General features: G+C 38.5%; 1 protein-coding gene across 3 annotated transcripts in view; it reads right to left on the reverse strand.

Moving 5' to 3' along the window:
* The window catches only part of UGGT2 (UDP-glucose glycoprotein glucosyltransferase 2), a 194487-nt gene that overhangs the window by 101491 nt on the left and 72164 nt on the right, over positions 1-20832 (reverse strand). For all 3 annotated transcript variants that reach the window (XM_055335813.1, XM_055335812.1, XM_055335814.1), the window contains 2 exons: positions 14079-14170; positions 9695-9845 (listed from right to left, as the gene is read on the reverse strand). In XM_055335813.1, coding sequence (XP_055191788.1) covers positions 9695-9845; positions 14079-14170 — 243 coding nt within the window. The remainder of the gene's footprint in view (positions 1-9694; positions 9846-14078; positions 14171-20832) is intronic.

Here is a 20832-nt window from a genome sequence, read left to right on the forward strand (position 1 = left end):
GGTTAGGTTTCCCAATGGTCTTTTAGATTAAGCCTCCTCCACCCCCAAAACAACTGACTTCTAATTCGTTTATTTTTCATATTAAAAAAATACAGTTGTAGGGGCGCTTGGGTGGCTCAAGTCGGTTGGGCATCTGCCTTCAGCTCGGGTCATGATCCCAGGTCCTGGGATGGAGCCCTGCATCAGGCTCCCTGCTCAGCAGGGAGTCTGCTTCTCCCTCTTCCTCTGTCTGCCACTCTCCCCTGCTTGTGCTCTCTTTCTACCCCCCCTCAAATAAATAAATAAATAAATAAATAAATAAATAAATAAATAAATAAATAAATAAATAAAATCTTTAAAATTTTTTTTAAAAGAACACAAAAATAAAATTGTACCTAAATTACTCTCCATAAACCACTTGACAGAAATTAAGTGTTTATCTCAATCATCAGCAGTATAGGAGGCAGGGATGTCCTCCACCTCCCTTCTCAAATTTTAACACTTAGACATAAGAAAAATAAAACACGAGGGCAGCCTGGGTGGCTCAGCAGTTTAGTGCCTGCCTTTGGCCCAGGGAGGGATTCTGGGGACCCGGGATCGAGTCCCACATCGGGCTCCCTGCATGGAGCCTGCTTCTCCCTCTGCCTGTGTCTCTCACTCTCTCTCTCTCTCTCTCTCTCTCTCTCTCTCAAGAATAAATAAATAAAAAGGAAAAAGAAAACATGATACCTTGGATGTCCAATTCTAATCAAGAGTAACAATTTATACTAGACGAAGCCACCTGCCTGAAACAAGGCTAAGGACTGGGAAAGACATAGAAACCACTGTTTAGATGCATGGAGGTAGGATCAAACAATTATTGAGAGTGGAAGAGTTACAATCCTTGAAGGCAGGAGGCACAGCAAACAAGCTCCACATTCACCTCAATTCCATCCCTATGGGCATTTTTCCAAATTGCAGCCTAGAAGAACTAATTCAAACAGAAAATGACAGTCATATTGGGCTGGAAAGACAGAAGTCAAAATTGGGGTTGCCTATACAACAGGGATTTGGTGGGGGAATTCCAGGAGAAGAGAAAAGCGCAGGGAAGAAACCAAACAACCTGTGTCCCTATACAAATTCTTCTCATTTGCTGACTATGAACCTGCACATACACATGGCAGCCCTCCCTCGGCCCCCACCACCACTGCCAGAAGAGGAGGGAGGAGTGAGGAGGGAAGGGGGAGGATGAGGAGGACGAGAGGAGCCAGGGAAAACCGACACTGGGACTTTGAAGCTGCAGCCACACATAGTAATAAGGACACAGAAGTTGAGGTCCAAAGTGTTAAGACTTTGGTAAACACTGCACTTTCAGAAACCAAAAGGGCTAGCCCCGAGGAGACACAAAGTAGAAGAGCTCCCACAAAGCCTAAAAATGTGCCTCAACAGAGCCAGGTGAGATCTGGCACTCAGACTGCTGGAGCAAACCTGACATGCGTTTGCTTCTGTAACTTCACATTGGCAATTTTGGGCTCCTACCAGAAACTGCCATGCCAAAAAAAAGGACCAAATATTAAAATGCAAGAGGAAAACCAGACAATGCAGAGAGACTTAGGCAAGAACTTTAAAATAATTACGATTAATATATATATATATTATAAAAAATAGATGGAAAGATAGAAAATGTTAAGAGAACTAAAATCCATTACAAGAAGACCCAAAGGGATACTCTAGATTTTAAAACTGTAATTAAGAACTGTGAGAACTTCCTAGGAAGATTTAACTACAGACTGGACACGGAGGAAGACAGTAATAAGTCAGTTGAATGACAGATCAATAGAATGTATATTAACTAAAGTGCACAGAGAACAAAAATAATGCAAAATCAAAACAAATGCTGAAACAGATATATGACATAGGTTAAGCAGTCTAGCATGTGCCGCTCAAAGTCCCAGAGAAGAGGGAGGAGGAGACCAGACGCATTGAGGAAACCAGGCAGCTTCTGCAGTGTTTCAGACACAAGGTTTGAGAGTGTTTAACCAAGTTAAAAACAAAAAACAAAACCCAAGTCAGAGGCAGTACTTTCAGAGAGAAGACTGAATAAAGTAAATAAATAAAAAGATATAAATAAATAAAAAGTCTTAATAAAAAGACACACACAAAGGGGACAGGTAAGAGCAGGAAATCTAGGATAACCCACGGCTTTCAGAAAGGAAGAATGTACCCACACCCAGACAGTAACTGTAAGAGAAGCCAGCTGTGCAGGGGAGAGGGCAGGCTGGTAGAAAGGGAGATGGCTCAGTCTGGGATACACTGACCAAGTGCATAAAGACACGTGGGCAGGGCCAGCTGCAACAATTTCTATTTTGTGGTTCACAAGTATGATGGTGATCTGGGATTAGCTTCTCTTCACTATAATCTGTCCTGGTACTACTGAGGGAGATAGGAGGGAGAACTTTGGTCTCCCTGGAAAAGTAGGTAGTCATGTACCTCATTTATGTTTTGGAGGTTAATTCTTGCCAAGATGTGAAAGTAACGGGAACAGTTCTAGAGATCTGGTGATATGCTAGGAAGCCTCTGTAAACTGGAATTGCTATATACTTGACAGCAGTGTCTAGATCAGTTCACTGTTCTCCTACAGGAAAGCAAGGCCAGCAGAAGGAAAGGCACCAAAGCAGAGGATGTGAATATCTGGTCCTCTTGGTGGTCAGTGAGTACTTGTTTTAAGTGAGGAATTGGCCTATGCTTTATGTATCTGTCCCACTCAATTGGATTAATGACTAGAGGTAGAGCCACTTTTAATAGGAATCAATATATCTGGAGGTGTCTACCGAAAATGCAGATTCCTTGGTCTATCTTCAGACCTACTAAAGCAAGAATCTCAGAACAGCACTTAGGAATCACCACTTAGAACACATGCCCTTGATGATTCTTATCACAAATACTAAAGGTTGAACACTACTACAGCAATGGCCTAACTCACAGCATGGGTGTCAGGTAAGCTAATCTAGGCAATACCCCGATCCATTCTGGAGAACTCCTAAGACAACAGAAATCGCTTTGTGTTCAAGGCCCAGAGCCTGACCTACTCATTTTTTACTCTCAAGTAAGTTTACAGAAGCAGCACCAGTAACTGTAAGAGTGGCCTCAGAAGGCTGCGTGCAGAACCAGTGCTGATACTTCAGTGATCCACTCCCACTATTCTGTCGGCCATAACTCTGGCCTTTGTATCTACTAGGCTACCAAGATACTGAATAAAAGATACTGTCATTAATAGATGAGAACTTATAAGACAATCTCATCAATGTCCAAGGAGCTACACAGGTCAGCACATGGACACAAAACATGTCATGGTGTTACAGGATGACTTACGGAAAGAAGCGAAAAACTTAAAAGACTTGTTAATTTACATCTTTTCGGTTTTCTATAGGGAGTGACATCAGCTAAAATGGTGGAGTAAGGAATTCCAAAACTCCACCCTTACATAAAAGCTGTAAGAAGCTAAAAAATTGAGGGAACTCAACATTTTAAGAACTATGAAAACTAACCCAAAACTTGCAGCAACCTTAACAACATTTATTCAAGAAGAATGACTGATTCTCAGTAAGAGCAGTGAGCTATGTGGTGTGAAACTTATCCTAGTCCCATCTCATGCTCCCAAGCTGTTCAGTCGCCTTGAAAATGACAGCCTGAATTCTAGTACCAATACCGGAGGAAGCAGAATGGATCTTATTCTGAAAGAGTTTTAGTTTTTGTTTGAACTGTCTGGTGACTCCCTAGAAAACCCACTGAAAAGACTTGTCTTCATCCCGCTGAACTCCTAATAGTGTTTGAGCTTCTACCCCATTTTAGTCACTCCTGCCTGCGGCATCAGAAAACAGTTAGGATGAAAGCACAGCAACCAAAATCTGGTGAGGAAAGGGCAATGAGACATTTTGGGAAATAGGGCTTTGAGAAGTTCTAACACATCCTTGGGATTCTAAAAGGCCATACACATGCCCAGGGAAGACTGAGAACCCCCAAGTTTTCTCCTCTGGTTGCCCCTGAAGCTTGTTTTAAACAAGAAGTGAAGGCTGAGGTGGCTGCATGCTGCCTGGCTGAGGGTCTGACACAGGCTGCTCCCCCTCTATCTGCCACACACACAGAGCCCCTAGGAAGACTGGGAGGCTTTGGGGGTCCAGGCATTTAAGTAAATCTGTCCCATACTGAGTACATGACTAGACGAACGTGAAAGACTTCTGTGGCCACACAGGAGAAAGCTTACAAAATTAGCTCAGAGAAGTCACTAAACAAATAACGAAAACAACAGCAAACAGCAACAAACCCAAGGAAGGGGAGACTCTGACATCCAGAAGTGACACATTGTAATATTCAAAATGCCCAGGGTTCAACAAAAAGTTACGTGGCACTAAAAAATCCTAAAATAAATTTAACACAATTCTTTTTTCAATAGCATCAGGGAGGATAAAATACTTAGCAATAAGTTTAACAAGTCTGAGACTTGTACACTAAGAGCTACAAAAGTTAGATCATTGAAAGAAAATAAAGAAGATCTGAATAAATGGAACGACATCCCCTATTCATGGTTCAGAAGACTTAATATATTAAAATAGCAATATTCCTCAAATTACCTATAGATTCAATGAAATTTCAATAGAAATTCCAACAGAAATTCCAACTATCTTTTTTCCAGAAATGGACAAACTGATGCTGTAACTTATAATGAAAGGCAAGGGTCCTAGGATTGCCAAGAAAATCTTGAAAAAGAACAAAGTTGGAGAATTCCTAATTCCCAATTTCAAAACTTCCTACAAAGCTACAGTAATCAAACAGTGTGGTATTTGCATAAGGGGAAGATATAGAGCGGTGGAAGTGAACTACGAGTTTGGGATAAACCCATGCGTCTGTGGTGTGCGGATTTATAGCATCATTATGGGGCTTGGACGGGACATTGATGTTATCTAATGTGGTACCCACTGTCAGGAGCAAGTTACATCCTTAAGTTGGGTAAAGAATTCATTTCCTCTGCCTGTGCGGATTGGTGTGTTTTTGAGAGAATGAAATGGCTAGGGGGACTTGGGAACTTTAAAGAAAAGGAAATTAAAGACAAAGATCATAAGCACTTCAGGAATATGGCTACAGCATGGACATCACAGGACAGAAAACAGGAAGCTGTGGCTCGGGCAGGGCTAGTTTAGGTGGAATATGACCAAGGCCCCCTCCATTGGGGGCGGTCTGGCACAGTGCACTGGAAAGGAATTTACAATCTAAAGGAGCCAAACATACCATTATACGGTTGTTTTTAATGACTTTAGTGAAATAGTAGTGAAACCCGAGGTACCGTGGCAAGGCTAGAAAACTGGAAACTAAACTATATAAAATTTAAATTGTGTCTCCTGATGTCTGGGACAGAGAAACTTAGAAGGGTTAACCAAGGACGGAAAATACCCAATGACTGTCTTGAGTTTTTACTCAACTTTTAAGCAAGCAACTTTTAAGAAATAAACTGCCAAGGTTTGTTTTTGGGGAGAATATAAATACAGAGGTCAGAAGTAATGTAACTCAGTGACTGAGCTTTCTCTGTAAAGACAAAAAGTGGAGAGACAGATCCAGCAGAAGAAAAATAATTAAAATAAAAGCAAAGTATTGCTTTCATTCATGAAGAACTGTTTTGACATTAAGATGTCTAACAGATTTTCTGAGCGCTTCCTATGTGATAGGACCTGATGGACGCTGATGATATTTAACAAAGTCCTGGTTTTTGTGGAGCTTATGTTCCACTGGAAGAATATTATACATAAACAAATAAATGCATATATTGGGTGGTAGCAAATGCAATGAAGAAAAAAATCAAGCTTAAATGTGAATTAATTTTGCTGCTCTAACAGACCAAAGTGAAAAGAGTTCTCAGAACTCAGGGCTCTGCATTTTGTGCAGGTAATTTTTTTATTTAAGTAGGCTCCACACTCAGCATGGAACCCAACGCAGGGCTTGAACTCAAAACTGTGAGATCAAGATGTGAGCTGAGATCAAGAGTTAGATTCTCAACGGCCTGGGCCATCCAAGTGCCCTGTGCCAGTTGATTTTTTTAAAGGAATCTAGAGAATAAAGTGTCACAAATCATTATCTACCGAAAGCAGTCACTTTCCAAGTGGAAAAGTAAAAGCATTTAACTGAAACACAAAACTTCCCTTAAGAGTATACACACAACATGGATGAACCATGACACAGTATGCCTAATGAAACACACCAGGCAGAAATGGACAAATCTAATACATAATTCCACTTTGATGAAGCACTTAGAAAAGGTAAATTCATGGGGATAGAAAGGAGAACTGAGGTTACCAGGGAGTTTGAAGGGAAGGAAGTGGGGGAGTTGCTGCTTAATGGGTAGAGTTTCTGTTTGGAATGATGAAAAGGTTCTGGAAAAATGGATCATGGTGAGGATTGTACAACTCTGTGGGTGTACTTCATGCCACCAAATTACATACTTCAAAAGGTTAAAAGAGCGTATCTTATGTTATATAGATTTCACCTCACTAAAAAATTACTTTCCAACGCTCAGCGAGAAAGGAAGAGAATACCTCCTAAGGCGTCCAAGTGAATCAGAGCTATCACAGCAGAACAGTGGGGAGATGCACTTGGGTGAGGGCCACTGGGACAGCAGCACAGCTGCTCCTCTCCAGTGGAGACTGGCCTTGCAGCCAACCTGGGGGAGCAGCATGTTATTTTACGAATGGAGCTGGCAAGCTTCCTTATAGATCTATTTCAGAGTAGTCTTGAAAATTATTATTTTTTTAACTTTTTTGCTCCCAGTGTTCTACAAATGCTTAAAAGCATAAATGGTTAAATCTATAAGTCACAAAGTAGTAAGATTACTAACATGGTTGCTCCTTTTTCCTGATGAAACATTTTTAGAGAAGGTATTTGTTAACTGAGCTTAAAGATATCCAAGTGAAAGTAAAATCGAGTCAATGAGAGAATATGGTCTAAAGAGCAGGAAGACACAGTAACGATAAACATTTATAACAAGACAGAGTGCCCTAGAAAATACAAATGGTAATTAAGAAGTTATGTAACTCTTCCTGAGTCTAAGGTCTTTGATGTCTCAGGGAACATACAGCACTTCTTTGGTAGTGCTCTCTTTCCATGATTCTTGGATGGTGGACCAACTTTGTAAGTGGAAAGGTTGTCTAGATAGGACAAAAGTAACTGTAATAACTGAACATTTCCAAGAGAATCCCTTAAATTCTTATATGAGACAATTCGCAAGATGGTCAGAGAAGTTTTTCTTCCCATTAATTTTTTTTTTCTGATCATGTAAGTCATACATACCCATTGCTAAAAATTTGGAATTTACAGAAAAGCATGAAAGAAAAAAACCAACAACGTATTAAACCACATCACCCAGTAATAACAACATTCTGATTTATTTCCTTCTGATCCTGTCCCTCTTTTCACATGATAGTATCATGTAAGTCTGTATTTCTTACTTAACATGGGAGCACAATCATTGTTCCCAGTTGTTGAAATAGGTTTATAAACATAATTTTGATGTCTGAAATATACCTGAGCAGATGGATATACAATTTACAACATTTCTCTGTTATATACTTAACTCATTTCTATTTTGTTTAAAAAATATGCAATGATGATCATATCTTTGGGGATACTTTTCTCCACTTCCTACTGTTTCTTTACAGTAATTTCCAGTGAAATTACTTAGATCAAAATCTATAAACACTGTAAGGAAGCCACAGCCATGGCTGCTTCAAAGTCTTTGCCGATTAATACTCTTTCCAGGAGTCCTTATATCCTTTTATATTTCCTCAGTTAAATTGCAGCTTTTAGTTTTAGTAATTAGGGTTATTACACAGTAAAGATATTATTAAGGTATATGAATTTTTATGTTATGAATAAATCACTGTCTTTCAGATGATTTTTGGAAATAAAGCTTTTGATCTGATTACTGTCACCTCAAACTAATTTTACTAAGGTCTTATTTATTATAACGGCTGTTGTGGAAGAGTTTTAGTTATATAATCTGCCACATATTTTTCTCATTTTAATAGTTATACTTTTTTACACTAATGTTAAATCACAATGGTGATATGGAGATATTTATAGTGATTATGTTGTAATTTGCTCACAGAGTTTCATTGTTAAAAATTATGTCTTATGTTGGTTTGAGATATTCTTTGAACTTATTTGTTCAAAGAATATTTATGTTTTTTGAGTACCTACTAAAACCAGGGACATAATGGTGAGAAAAAAAATGCATAAAATTCCTACTTTCAAGAAGTATACATAGTCCAGTAAGAAATAAAGACATAAAAGAATCACAGGACAAAATTATAAAATTATAAAAATCAACTGTGCAAAGTATATGGAAGTACTGGTAGTTCTGTAAAATAATAAATATGTATGTATACATACACACAGGTGTGGGGCGGGGAGAGAAAGGGTTAACTCAGCAGGCCAGGTTGCTCAGACCTCACATATTCCCTAGAAGGGCCTATTTCTGTGTTCTTTAGGTTGGCTGCTGCTTTTTTTTTTTTTCCCCTAGGTTGGCTTCTGAGAACTGAGCTCTTAAAATGTTCTGACAGAGTTTCTCCCATGTTGAGGCGCCTTGTTGCACTCTGAGGCAGTTTGTACAGCGTTTACGTAAACAGCAGGACTTATGATGAATAGCTGCTTTTCCTCTGAGGTTCTGGAGCTTCAGTGATGAAGAGGAGTCACGTAGGCCTCATATCCCCATACGACAGACCCCTTTACAAACTCTGGACTCCCCGCTCAAACTAGCGTGGCTCAGATTGTCACACGTGAAGTCAAGCATGTTCTATACAACTCCACGAGGAGGAGCTTCATGAAAGCTCCTGCTTGGTGTCCTCTAGACTTCACCTCATGCTGTTTCTCCTTCTGCTGATACAGCTTGTATTCTGCTGCTCTAACAGACTGTGATCTTGAGTGGAGCAACCTCTAGGCCCTGTTAGGCCTTTGAGCATATCATTGAGCCTGAGGGTCATCCTGGGGCTCTCAATACAATGCGTGTATGGAAACATCCTCTACTGTCGCTAGTTGAGGACAGCTTCTCTCAGCAAGTACTGTTGGGAGCTGAAGCCTGAAGAAAGACAATCAGATGAATGGATAGAGAGGAAGCATTGTTTCCCCAGCAGGAGAGAAGGGAAAGTAGTGAGAGGAATATTGTACAGTCTGAGAAATGAAAGGAGGGAGAAGGTCCCCGACAGCCTTCCAGGCCACACTGAGGACAGGACGGATCCACGGATCCGTGCTGCAAGCAAGGGTGACATGAGCAGACTCCCGATTTCTCCAGGTGCAGCAGAGACCAGATGCATGGGGGCTTCCGGCCGGGGAAGGTTATCATGATAGTAGGTATTAGATAGTATTCTTACATTCCTCAGATTTTAATTACTTGATGTTTTGTTGTTGTTGCTCATGGGGTTACTCTGTTGTTCGTGTTTGTTTTTTTTTTAAAGCTGGAAAGGATCCCTAAGGAGTGAGTTCTTGTGAGGAAACTCAGAACAGGAAGAAGGGGTGAGAAGATACTAGAGCGAGAGAGGAGTGAGTCCGTATTTTCACTTTTCTTCTCACTGAGTTCTCCTGCAATCTCTTTGAAATTGTTTAAATTTATTTGAAAGCCTGTCAACATTTGGTATTATGTTAAGTCTTAAATCTACTAAAGGTTTCAAAAACAAGGAATCACATGAGAACTTACCATTATAGAAGAATGCCTAATATCTAATGCGTAGGTATAGTCCAAAACAAGTGAGTTTAATTTTAAAAATTTGCTCATATCTTTTTTGTTGATCCCAAGACTATGGAGCCCATTCATCATTTTTCCTTCTAGCTTCAGCATATCCAAAAGACTTTTGAAGAGAAGAAAAAAGTTTTAGTTTGATTTGTCAAAAAAATAACCTTTAAAGTTTATAGCCCTATTAAAGGATTTGAAACAAATTCTGCTGGTATTTTTATTAATAGCAGGAAAAAATATTATTAAATTCATTAACAAACAAGACAAGGAGATCAACTGGGGTAAACTCATGCTGACTTTTTTTGTGTATAGTGACAAAATCTCACTATTTAAAAGGCTAGGCAACAAGGTATACTTACTACATTCTTTAGCAAAGAAGTGAAGATATGCTCACCTCTGAAAAAGCCAAAAATGAAGGGAAAAATATACTAGCTCACTATTTTGGTAAATCTACTATTAAAACAAGATAAGATCAAATAGGACCTAAAATATAAAAATTTTGCATAGAAAAAGCCCCATTAAAGCATGAAAGTTCACAACCGTTTAGAATACTTATTAAAATTACTAATCATATATATAATCCTTTGAGAGCTCTTAAACATCATAGAAAATATTACTGCTAAAAATACCAACATCCATAAAGAAGCCTGCTAGCAAAAAGTTTGGACAGTTTGATTCTTTAGACTCCTACTGATGAAGCTAACACTTGTGTGTGTGCCAGGTAAGTGCCATGTCCTTTCCACACACAGCACCTCTCACAACCACCTCTATTTGTAAAATAAGAATTTTGGATTGCATTGCCAATGTTCCCCTCATTTTTAAAATTTTACAATGCTTACTGATCAGACACTTTTTTGGGGGGGCAATAGAACTTTAACATTCCCCACAGGTTTTTTTAATCTACCATCTTTGTAATCTCAATCTAGTTTCTAGGAAAAACATCAGTAGAAAGACCAGATCGAGTTACATGGTACACTGGAAAGAGCACAAGATTTTGAATCCTGCTACTATTTGCCAGCTGTGTCCCTATCTTTGTGCAACACTTGAGTCTTCATTTCCCCATCTAAAAAAGAGAATGATGACAGTCCCTCTATAAGGCATTAAGGTTAAATTAACCTACTACTGGGCACACAATTGCCCTCAATAAGTATTAGTTTCTTCCTTGCTCTTTTCAAATCTTGAATTCTGGCTACCAATTAAAGAAAAATGGTTCTTTAAATATCCTGGGTCTATTTATCAGGAAAATTTCTATCTTTGCATTTTGAAATAATTAATTTCTCATGCTTCTCTTTGAAATGGTTATTATCTGAGAGCCTTTCACTGGCTTCTCTGGCCTTTCAAACCAAAGGTGAAAATCTGAAACCTAGTTGCACAATCCGAGCCTTGCCTTCCTGTGTGACCGCAGCTTCTTCCGGCTCCTCCTCACTCCACAGCCTGGACACAGGAGTGGATTGTCATTTTTTCAAATGTGCCACTGCTTGCAGAACTCCCACTCCCCACTTTGCCTGATTTGTCCTTTAAGTGTTAGCTTAAATTATCACTTCCCTGAAAAAATCTGACATTTCTACTGTCCCCATGTTCCATCAAGAACTAGTTTAAATCTCTGGAGTTATAAACTCCCAGAGCACTGCACTTTATCTTTTATAAAAGATATCTTTTTATTGCACTATCATTATATTTACTATCGGTTATCCCACCAAATCACTTATCTCTGTCTCCTCTGCCACTACACCCCCAATATCTACCAGTTCCTATAGCATAGTAGACACTCAGATATTCACTGAATTGAATATTCATATTGATGTTATAATACTGAATTTTAATGTTATATGCATTACATATACATATTTATCAAGAGCCCAAGGGGCTCCTGGGTGGCTCAGTCAGTTAAGCTTTGGCTGGGGTCATGATCCCAGGGTCCTGGGATAGAAGCCCATGTAGGGCTCCCTGCTTGGTGAGTATGCTTCTCCCTCTGCCCCTCCCCCTGCTCATGCTTGTGTGTGCTCTCTGAAATAAATAAAATCTTAAAAAAGAAAAAAAGAGCCCCAAAGGACTCTGGGCTAGATAACTTCATTAAGATAGAGGAAAACCATACAAATAGGGTTATCAAGACACCTCTGTTACATCTTTCTTTCTGGTAGGTATATCGTGGGGACACTGCTCAAGCTTGGCTACCAAAATGATTAATATCCACTTAGTACCAGTTTGTCTGCTCAAATCTGCAGCTGAGATGATTGCTTTGAGAAAAAGATGTGTCAGTGGTTCCAAGGTACTACATTTGATCTTAGCCAAAAGGCTGAGAAGCGATCAGTGGTTCCAAAGTAGAGCTAGAGATGTGAGGCACCATTTACAGACCTCCGCAAATTTACTCAGCTCTTCTGCCTTCCTTCCTAGTCACTGCCAGAGCCTCCTGCTGACAACCTCCTGGGGGATGAGAGCTAGGCTTGGGCAAGGCCCTGACTGAACTCCAGTGCTAGCTGGCTGGACTCATGAAGGCTCTGGTTTCTCCCACTACTTCCAGGGTCCGAAGGTTAAGGACGTGCATCAGTCCTCTAAAACCAAAATGCAATGCAATGAGAGACAGGTGATAGGAAAAAAAGCATAAGATAATTCCCCACTCCTAAATAGGCAGCTCTGCAGTACTACTCACACAAGACCTCTCCCTGGATCCAGTTCCTGAATCATTTTCTTCCAGGTCCACACTGATTTTATTTGACACACTCTGATTTCTGTTTGTGCTAAAAATGTCCAAAGATATAAACAACCTCAAGTATTTTCTTGTCCTCTTTAAAGGGACTTAGAGGAGCTACAGCTCATGATCACATGGGCAAGGAATAAAATGTGTCACAACTTGTGCAGATCACTATGGACCAGCTGGAGGAGCCACGGGGGTTTTATTTCCTGAATAACCTGCAGCCCTTCTAAATGGGTGAAGTGTCCCTACTGTGAAAACTTTCCCCGAAATCTACCAAACCCTCACTCCCTCTCTTAAACCCGTTTTCACTAATCCTGCGAACAGACAGAATTTCTGTCCTGCTGAAGCTTACAGGCCAGCAGCTAACAACCGCTCCACTGCTATCGTATTTACCTTCTATGAAATGAAAGCTATCATTTCCCTAAGGATCCAATTAAATAAAGAGAAAAGTCTCATTTGGGCTACTGTATTTCCCAGGCTTTCCTACATTGTCCTACTTGTCCCAAATTGATAATAAGATGAAACAAACATTTAATCAATTGAAGTTTCATGAACGTATAGACAATTGAATTAAAACTGAATATCTGAACTAAAGAATTATATTCACTAAATTTATCTTATAAATACTAATTTTTAGAGTAGTTTTATGCTTCTCTTTAAAAGTAAAATACGGTTTAGCGCCTGCCTTTGGCCCAGAGCACAATCCTGGATACCCGGGATCGAATCCCACGTTGGGCTCTGGGTGCATGGAGCCTGCTTCTTCCTCTGCCTGTGTCTCTGCCTCTCTCTCTCTCTGTGTGTGTGACTATCATAAAAAAAAAAAAAAAGATTAAAAAAAAAAAAAGTAAAATAAATTCAGTTTGATTTTTCTTCTGTTTGGCCCATGACTAATTTGTGGATAAATGCTGATGAACAAATACATGACTTTCTAATTTTGTCCTAGAGTAGTTTTTTAAGATAATTAATTAATTAATTAATTAATTTATTAATTTATGAGACAGAACACAGGAGTGGAGGGGTGAGGCGGGTAGGGAGAGAGAGGCAGAAGCAGGCTCCACACCAAGCAGGGAGCCTGAGGCAACTGGATCCCAGGACCCTGAGAGTATCACATGAGCTGAAGGTAGACACTGAACTGACTGAAACACCCACCGAAAAATGCTCTAGAGCATTTCTGAAGAATTTTTTTGACCTACAAAAATAGATATACCCTGAATTCTACAATTTCAAATTTCCTTTCTGATAAGTACAAGTACTTTAAACTCTTTCTGGTAATTCTACTCTTCTGGGGAAATGTCTCACATTCCTTTCAGTCCTTTCTAGAGGGTGGAATCCCTGGCTTCTCAGCCCAGTCCCATGGAGCTTCCCTGCTAAACAACAGACCTATTAAGGAAAGATAGTTTCTAATAATGCAACAAGTACAGGTGTTTAAGGTTTAGAAACTTTAGTTTTCACATCAACAAATGTCACCAAGGTCTCTCCCAGTTCTGCATTCTAAGACACTTGAGAGTATTCGAGCAAAATGATAATAGAACTGTTTTGTACAAAAGCATGTATTTGCTTTAAAATGATTATTTGCATTTTGGCAAATACTAAATTCAGGACAGTATTTGCCTAAATATAAATCATAGTTCGTATTAGTAATGTAATACTTACCTAAAAGGATCATAAGCACTCATATCAATACGAAGTCCATTTATGAATAGACAGGCATCACCTGGCTGAATTTCAAATCTATCATGAAGACCCTTGAAATAGAGCAGGGTAATAATTAACCAAATCATATAACAACAGTGATCTATGACAGGAGTCAGCAAACTTTCTGTAGAGTCATATAGTAAATAATTTAGGCTTTGCGGGTCACATCATCTCTATTGCAACTACTCAACTCTATTCTTGTGGCGTGAAAGCAGCCAGACAACATATGAACAAATAGGCATGACTATGTTCCAATAAAACTTTCATTTCTAGGGCAGCCCTGGTGGCTCAGTGGTTTAGCGCCACCTGCAGCCCAGGGCGTGATCCTGGAGACCCTGGACAGAGTCCCATGTCAGGCTCTCTGCATGGTGCCTGCTTCTCCCTCTGCCTGTGTCTCTGCCTCTCTCTCAATCTCTGTGTCTCTATGAATAAATAAATATAAATAAATAAATAAATAAATAAATAAATAAATAAATAAATAAATAAATAAAACAAATAAAATAAAAAGATATTAAAAAAAACCCTTTCATTTCTAAAAACAGGTAGCAGGCCAGATTTGGCCTATGTGTGGGTAGTAGCCTGCCCACCCCTAAGCTAAGTGATAGAAATCTCATGATAGGTTAGAGATAAAAATACCTGGATATTTTGGTTCTGCAATATATATTACAGTTCTAATTCTATAACAATTATTTACCTAATACATTGTGTATGTAGGTGTACACACACTTAGAATTTGATAGTTGCCACACTCTTATTCTTTAATATCTCAAGACTCAAAACTTTGGTGTATTTGTAAATATCTGTTGAAGATCACTCTAAATTTATAAAGGCTTCCAGTAAAGCACTGTTTCAGTGTTTACTGTTTTTTCATTTGGTAAATATTCCCCGAACACCTGCTATGAGCTAGAAATCACTCCAGGCACTAGAGCAATAACGAAAGTAAAGAATATAATGTTCTTGCCAGTACAGCATAGTTATCAAGATAGTGGTGAAAGGGGTCAAATTAATTTTATTATTTATTTATAAATAAATAAATATTTTTAAAGATTTTATTTATTCATGAGAGAGACAGAGAGGCAGAGACATAGGCAGGCAGAGAAGCAGGCTCCATGTAAGGAGCCTGATGTGGGACTCGATCCATAGACTCCAGGATCACGCTCTGGGCCAAGGGCAGGCACTCAACCACTGAGCCACCCAGGCATCCCCAAATTAATTTTAAATCTTAATCTTGCTATTTAGACGTGGTAAGAGCTGAACAAAGTTACTTTCTGCTTCAGTATGTCTCCATTTCCTCATCTGGAAAATGGAGTACTTACTTCCATCTCACAGGTTATAAAGTATAAATGTGACATATATCTGTGTCTAGTCACATATGCACCACTGACAAATGAAGCTTTTATTTTTACTATTATTAGGGCACGCAAATTCATTTAGAAGGAAAAACAATTTCAAAACAGTGCATTTTAATGATGCCACATAATACATGACCTAACAGAAGTTTGTATAAATTATTCTAGAAAGGCAGGTGAAGCAACTAATAAGAAGAGATGCAGAGGAGGCTTGGCAGAGGTAAATTTTTCTGTATAGTTATCACTCACAACAGGTGACATAGAAAGAAGGGAGAGAAAGAACTAAATTTGTAACAGGACAGAACATATTTCCACTTGATTTATACTGAATACTAGCAAGAGATTAAACTCTAACACAAGAAGATTCACAGGTAAAACTCTGATTTATCTTTAGTTATTTCTCTGCCTTTCTTTCAAACACTTATTCTAATAAATCTGCATTCTAACTTCAAAATCTACAGCTGCTTAATGAACTCATCACTGTTTTCCCAAAACTTGCACTGAACCCTCATACACATCGTCTTGAGCTCTCTCCAGCACCTCATTCATTTCAGGCATCTCAATGATAAGGGGAAAGTATATCAAGCACACAGATCTATACTAAATTGCTAATTCCCTCAAGAATGATGATGCCAGGGCAGCCCGGGTGGCTCAGCGGTTTACAGCGCCACCTTCGGCCCAGGGCGTGATCCTGGAAATCCAGGATCAAGTCCTGTGTCGGGCTTCCGGCATGGAGCCTGCTTCTCCCTTTGCCTGTGTCTCTGCTTCTCTGTTTCTCGAATAAATAAATAAAATCTTAAAAAAAAAAATGTTGATGCCAGCCACAGCACCTTGAACAAAGAAAGTCAAAAAAGGGTAACCAATTGAACTCAGTGGATTTGATTGCTGAACTACTACTATCTACTGGAGACTGGTGCTGACAAATTCTTTCTCATTCCTCTCAGAGGAGTAAGCCTTAAATCCTGGAAAATTACCCTGAGTGTATGATTTAAGGCAGCTTTTTTTTGCAAATCAAGAGGTTAAGACTTCAGTTTCCAGCAATATAATGAACCAGAAATCCTGAAATCCTCCTACTGAAAACAAAACAAAAAGAACAAAAAAAACCCCACCAAAATGCTAGATTAAAATACTATTAATGCTCTCTAAATAAATAATTTAGTTTTTAAATGTAAAGACTTCATCTAAGGGCAGAGAAGTGGGAATATGAGTCTAAGGATATAAGCAAACACGGAAGATCGTGCCCCAAGGAAATCTTGAGCTTCCTAGGTAGCCTAAAGAGCCTGGGGCTTTGAGGGTTGATCTTGGACAGGAGGCAAAGCCTTGGGCCCCCTTACAGCAAGGACAAACATCAGAGATATCCTTGTGCACACAAATGAGTGTTACACTCACAAGGAAAGGTGACCTAGAAAAACAAAATGCACTGCAGAGACACCACAGAAACTTGCCTGTCTCACCTTGGTTCTTGGTGAGGGAAGAACAAGTTTTCAACAAAAATTCCTGGACTCTCATCTTCATACGAGCTTGAGGCTTAATTTCGTATATTTTTAAGGTCCAAAAGACATACAGAGACCTTTTATCTGAAGTGGAGTTAAGCTGGAAGTACTCTTTGGCTTTGAGCAGAAACAAATACAAATTTCCAATGAGAAACAGAACCTCAAAAAAAAAAAAAAAAAAAAAAGGAGGGAATACATTGCAACATCTCTCTTTAACAACCAATGGAGCCAGACCATTATATGAAGCTAAAAAAAATTCCAGCTGAGTGGATCTCAGAAGACTGGTCGAGTTTTATAATGGTTAATTTGTTTATAAACATCTTTGGAGGCCCCTAAGCTGAAACTGCATCCATCTTGAATTTAAAAATTGAAGTCAGATATATCTTAATGTAAGAGATTTTCTTTTCCAGGATGACTGAGAGAATATTAAAAAAAAAGTTTTACAGAATAACATTTGGAAAGGATATTCTTATTTAGGGATTTTCTTTAGAATTCTAAAATTTTCACACCTTCCAAGTAATTAGAAAAGGCATGAGCTTTTATTTAGGTTAGGTATAATCCTTTACTTGCATTTTGTATTTAAATACCTGCATTTGGTTTATTAATATCTGATTAAAAGAACAATTCTGAACTTTGAAGGGAAATTTACTATACTTTGGAGTGAAAGCAGTTGCCTCCTCAATAAAATCAAACCAAATTCACTTATATAACTTCAAACCAATAAAATCAAACCAAATTCACTTATATAACTTCAGCATGGTCGTATTTTCTGAATAATCTCTGCATGCATTCAAAGTCAAACCATACAAAAACCCATACACAGAGAATTCTCGCTCATTCCAGTACCTTTCAACTGGTCTCCCAGCCCTTCGTGGCCCATAGAGGTGATTGGGTTTTTTTCCACCCTAGTTTCTTATTTATCCTTCCAGTGTTCCTTTATGTAAACACTTATACAAACACATATCCTGTTGTCTCTTTCTTTCACAAAAAGACTTACTGCCTGCACTACTGAACTTTTGAATTTGCAAAATCTGGTGTTCCAGTTTAACTCTGATCTACATTTCTTATAAGGAGTGAAGACAGATCATCTTTCTACATATTTAATGACCACTATTATTTCTTTATTGTGTATAAACCTTTCATTTACATGTTGTGTGGGAATCGTACTCTTTGGTGTGCATGGATGAGATGCCACAGCAGTGACATACACCCAGGATGTGTATATGCCTGGTCCATGCTCAGAAACACTGCAAGGGACACTCCGGAATTGCCGGCCTTCTGGTCACCACCACCCTTTTCTCTAGGGTTGGAACTCCAGTTTTGCTTTGTTTTTTAGGTACCACTCACATACATACCCCACATGGTAGTAGGTAACATGGACTACTAGTCCAAATGCATTTAGCCAAGATTAATAACATGAAAGCCATTACCATCCTTGTCTTTCTCCCAGGATGCTCTGAGGCAGAGAGCTAACCAAGATGATCAGAGACACCATGATTATTTAGTTTACTGATTAAATTCAGATTTCTTGCTCTGAAATCAAAGCTTATTTCAAAATTCTTTCACGGACTCCAAATGGAGGAGAGGTAGAAAAGGTGATGGCAGTGGTGGCCCCAGTGGTCCTAAGCAGCTGGAGCCAGTGGCCAGCACTGATGAGTGACACTGCATGATGGCACGAACAGTTTGTGCTGGTGCCCTCCTGGGGCAGGTCCCTACCGTTCATAATTTTTCAGAGTATTCCTGGCTATGATTCTTTGCCTACTTTTTCCACATGAATTGTTAGATTCATCAAGTATCAGAAAAAAAGAAGCTCTTGGTATTTTTATTAGATTCTGATTGTATCTATAAATTAACTTAGAATTGACTTTGTTGTAATCTTCCAACATAAGAACATGGATGTCTTTTAACACACCCATAAGAATTGTTTCAATTTCTTCCTTATATAGGCCTTATATACTTGCTAATAAGTTTATTACTAAATGCTATTTCTGTTGCTATTATAAATGGATCTATTCTTTCTTACATCTTCTAACTAGTTGTTTGCAATATATGGAGCCTATTGATATATAAATCATATAACTTATTATCTTTTGTTGTGGACTAACACATGTCCCTCTCCAAGTTCAAATACTGAAGCCCTAACCACCAATGTGACTGTATTTAGAGATAGACTTAAGGGATGCAAATAGGGTAAAATGAAGTCATGAGGGTAGTGCACTTCATATGCATAGAGGAAGGCCATGTGAAGACACAGCAAGAAAGTGCTGTGAAAGTGGCTGAAAGTGGCTGTCTGTCTGTCTGTCTACGAGTGGGGAGAGAGCTCTTACCAGAAACAGAATCTGCCAAGAGCACCATCTGGGACTTCCAGGCTCCCAAACTATGAGAAAATAACTTTTTCTTGAAGCCACCCAGTCTGTGGCAGCCTGAGTAGACTAACATACCTTTGTATCTTCAGTTTTTGGATTTTTTTAGCTGATTCTCTTACACCTCATTTCCCCCAGTGTTTACATTTCTAATACATTTCTCTTGACTAATAATGTTGGCTAAGAGCTAAAACAATAATGAATTACAGTGCCAATAATGAGCCTCGTTGTCCTGTTCCTGATTTTGGTGAATATGTCCCTAGTACTTTTCCACTAGTAAGATGCTGATTTTTAAGCCAAGATATACACATATACACACTTTTAATCACATTTTTAAAAGGTATCACTGATTCCCTTATGATTTCTTTGAAAATTTATTTTATTATGATCAGAAAGGTCTTGATTTGTAGAAAATGCTTTTCCACATCTATGGAGATAGTCATGCTACTTTATAACTAATATCTAATGGCATAATTATATGAACAGATTTCTTAATATTGAACCATCCTTGCATTCCTTAAACTTCATTTGATTATGATTTATTATCCTTTTAATTTATTAGCTTTACTGTTTTCATTTTTTAATGTATTAATTTTTAACCTTTATTAATTTCTTCTTTCTTTTGGTTTTATTTATTGCTCTTTTCTTAACCTTTTAGATCCTGTATTAATTTTATTATTCTTTCATTTTTACTGATCTAAGATTTTAAGGCTTTTCTCTGAACTTTGTTTTGTGCCCCAAAGATTCTAGTAGTTTGTTTTTATTTTTTTTATTTTTATTATTTTTTTAATATTTTATTTATTTATTCATGAGACACACAGACTGAGAGAGAGAGAGGCAGAGACACAGGCAGAGGGAGAAGCAGGCTCCATGCAGGGAGCCTGATGTGGGACTTGATCCCAGGACTCCAGGATCACGCCCTGGGTCAAAGGCAGGCGTTAAACCGCTGAGCCACCCAGGGATCCCCTAGTAGTTTGTTTTTAAACATCATCAAGAAATACTGCAATTTTGGGCACCTGGGTGGCTCAGTCAGTTAAATGTCTATCGATCTCAACTCAGGTCTTGATCTCAGGGTCATGAGTTTAGGCCCTGTGATGGGCATAGAGCCTACTTATAAAAATATAATGCAATTTTGATGTGCATTTTATTTTTTCTTCTACTTAAGGGTAAATAGTTTTAATTTCCCAGTGAATAAGCCCTTTCTCTTAATTTTGTTATCAACTTCTAGTTTGACTGCACTGGGATAAGAGAATTCTTTTCTGTCATATCTACTTTCTAGAATTTTTTTGCCGCTTCATAAAAACTTGAGAAAAGGTATATTTTCTCTATTATCAAGAAACAAAATCTATTATATATCCCTGTAAGACCTAACACATTGATAACATTGCTTGGTTGTCAGTATCTTATTTTTTGACTTCATCAGTATTTTAGGTAAATTCAACTTTTCTATCTCCAGTAGTTTCTGTTTTATGTATGTTGCTACAGTGCTTTGATGTATAGATATTAA

The sequence above is a fragment of the Nyctereutes procyonoides genome, unplaced genomic scaffold, assembly GCF_905146905.1.
Source record: "Nyctereutes procyonoides isolate TBG_1078 unplaced genomic scaffold, NYPRO_anot_genome, whole genome shotgun sequence".
NCBI lineage: Eukaryota > Metazoa > Chordata > Mammalia > Carnivora > Canidae > Nyctereutes > Nyctereutes procyonoides.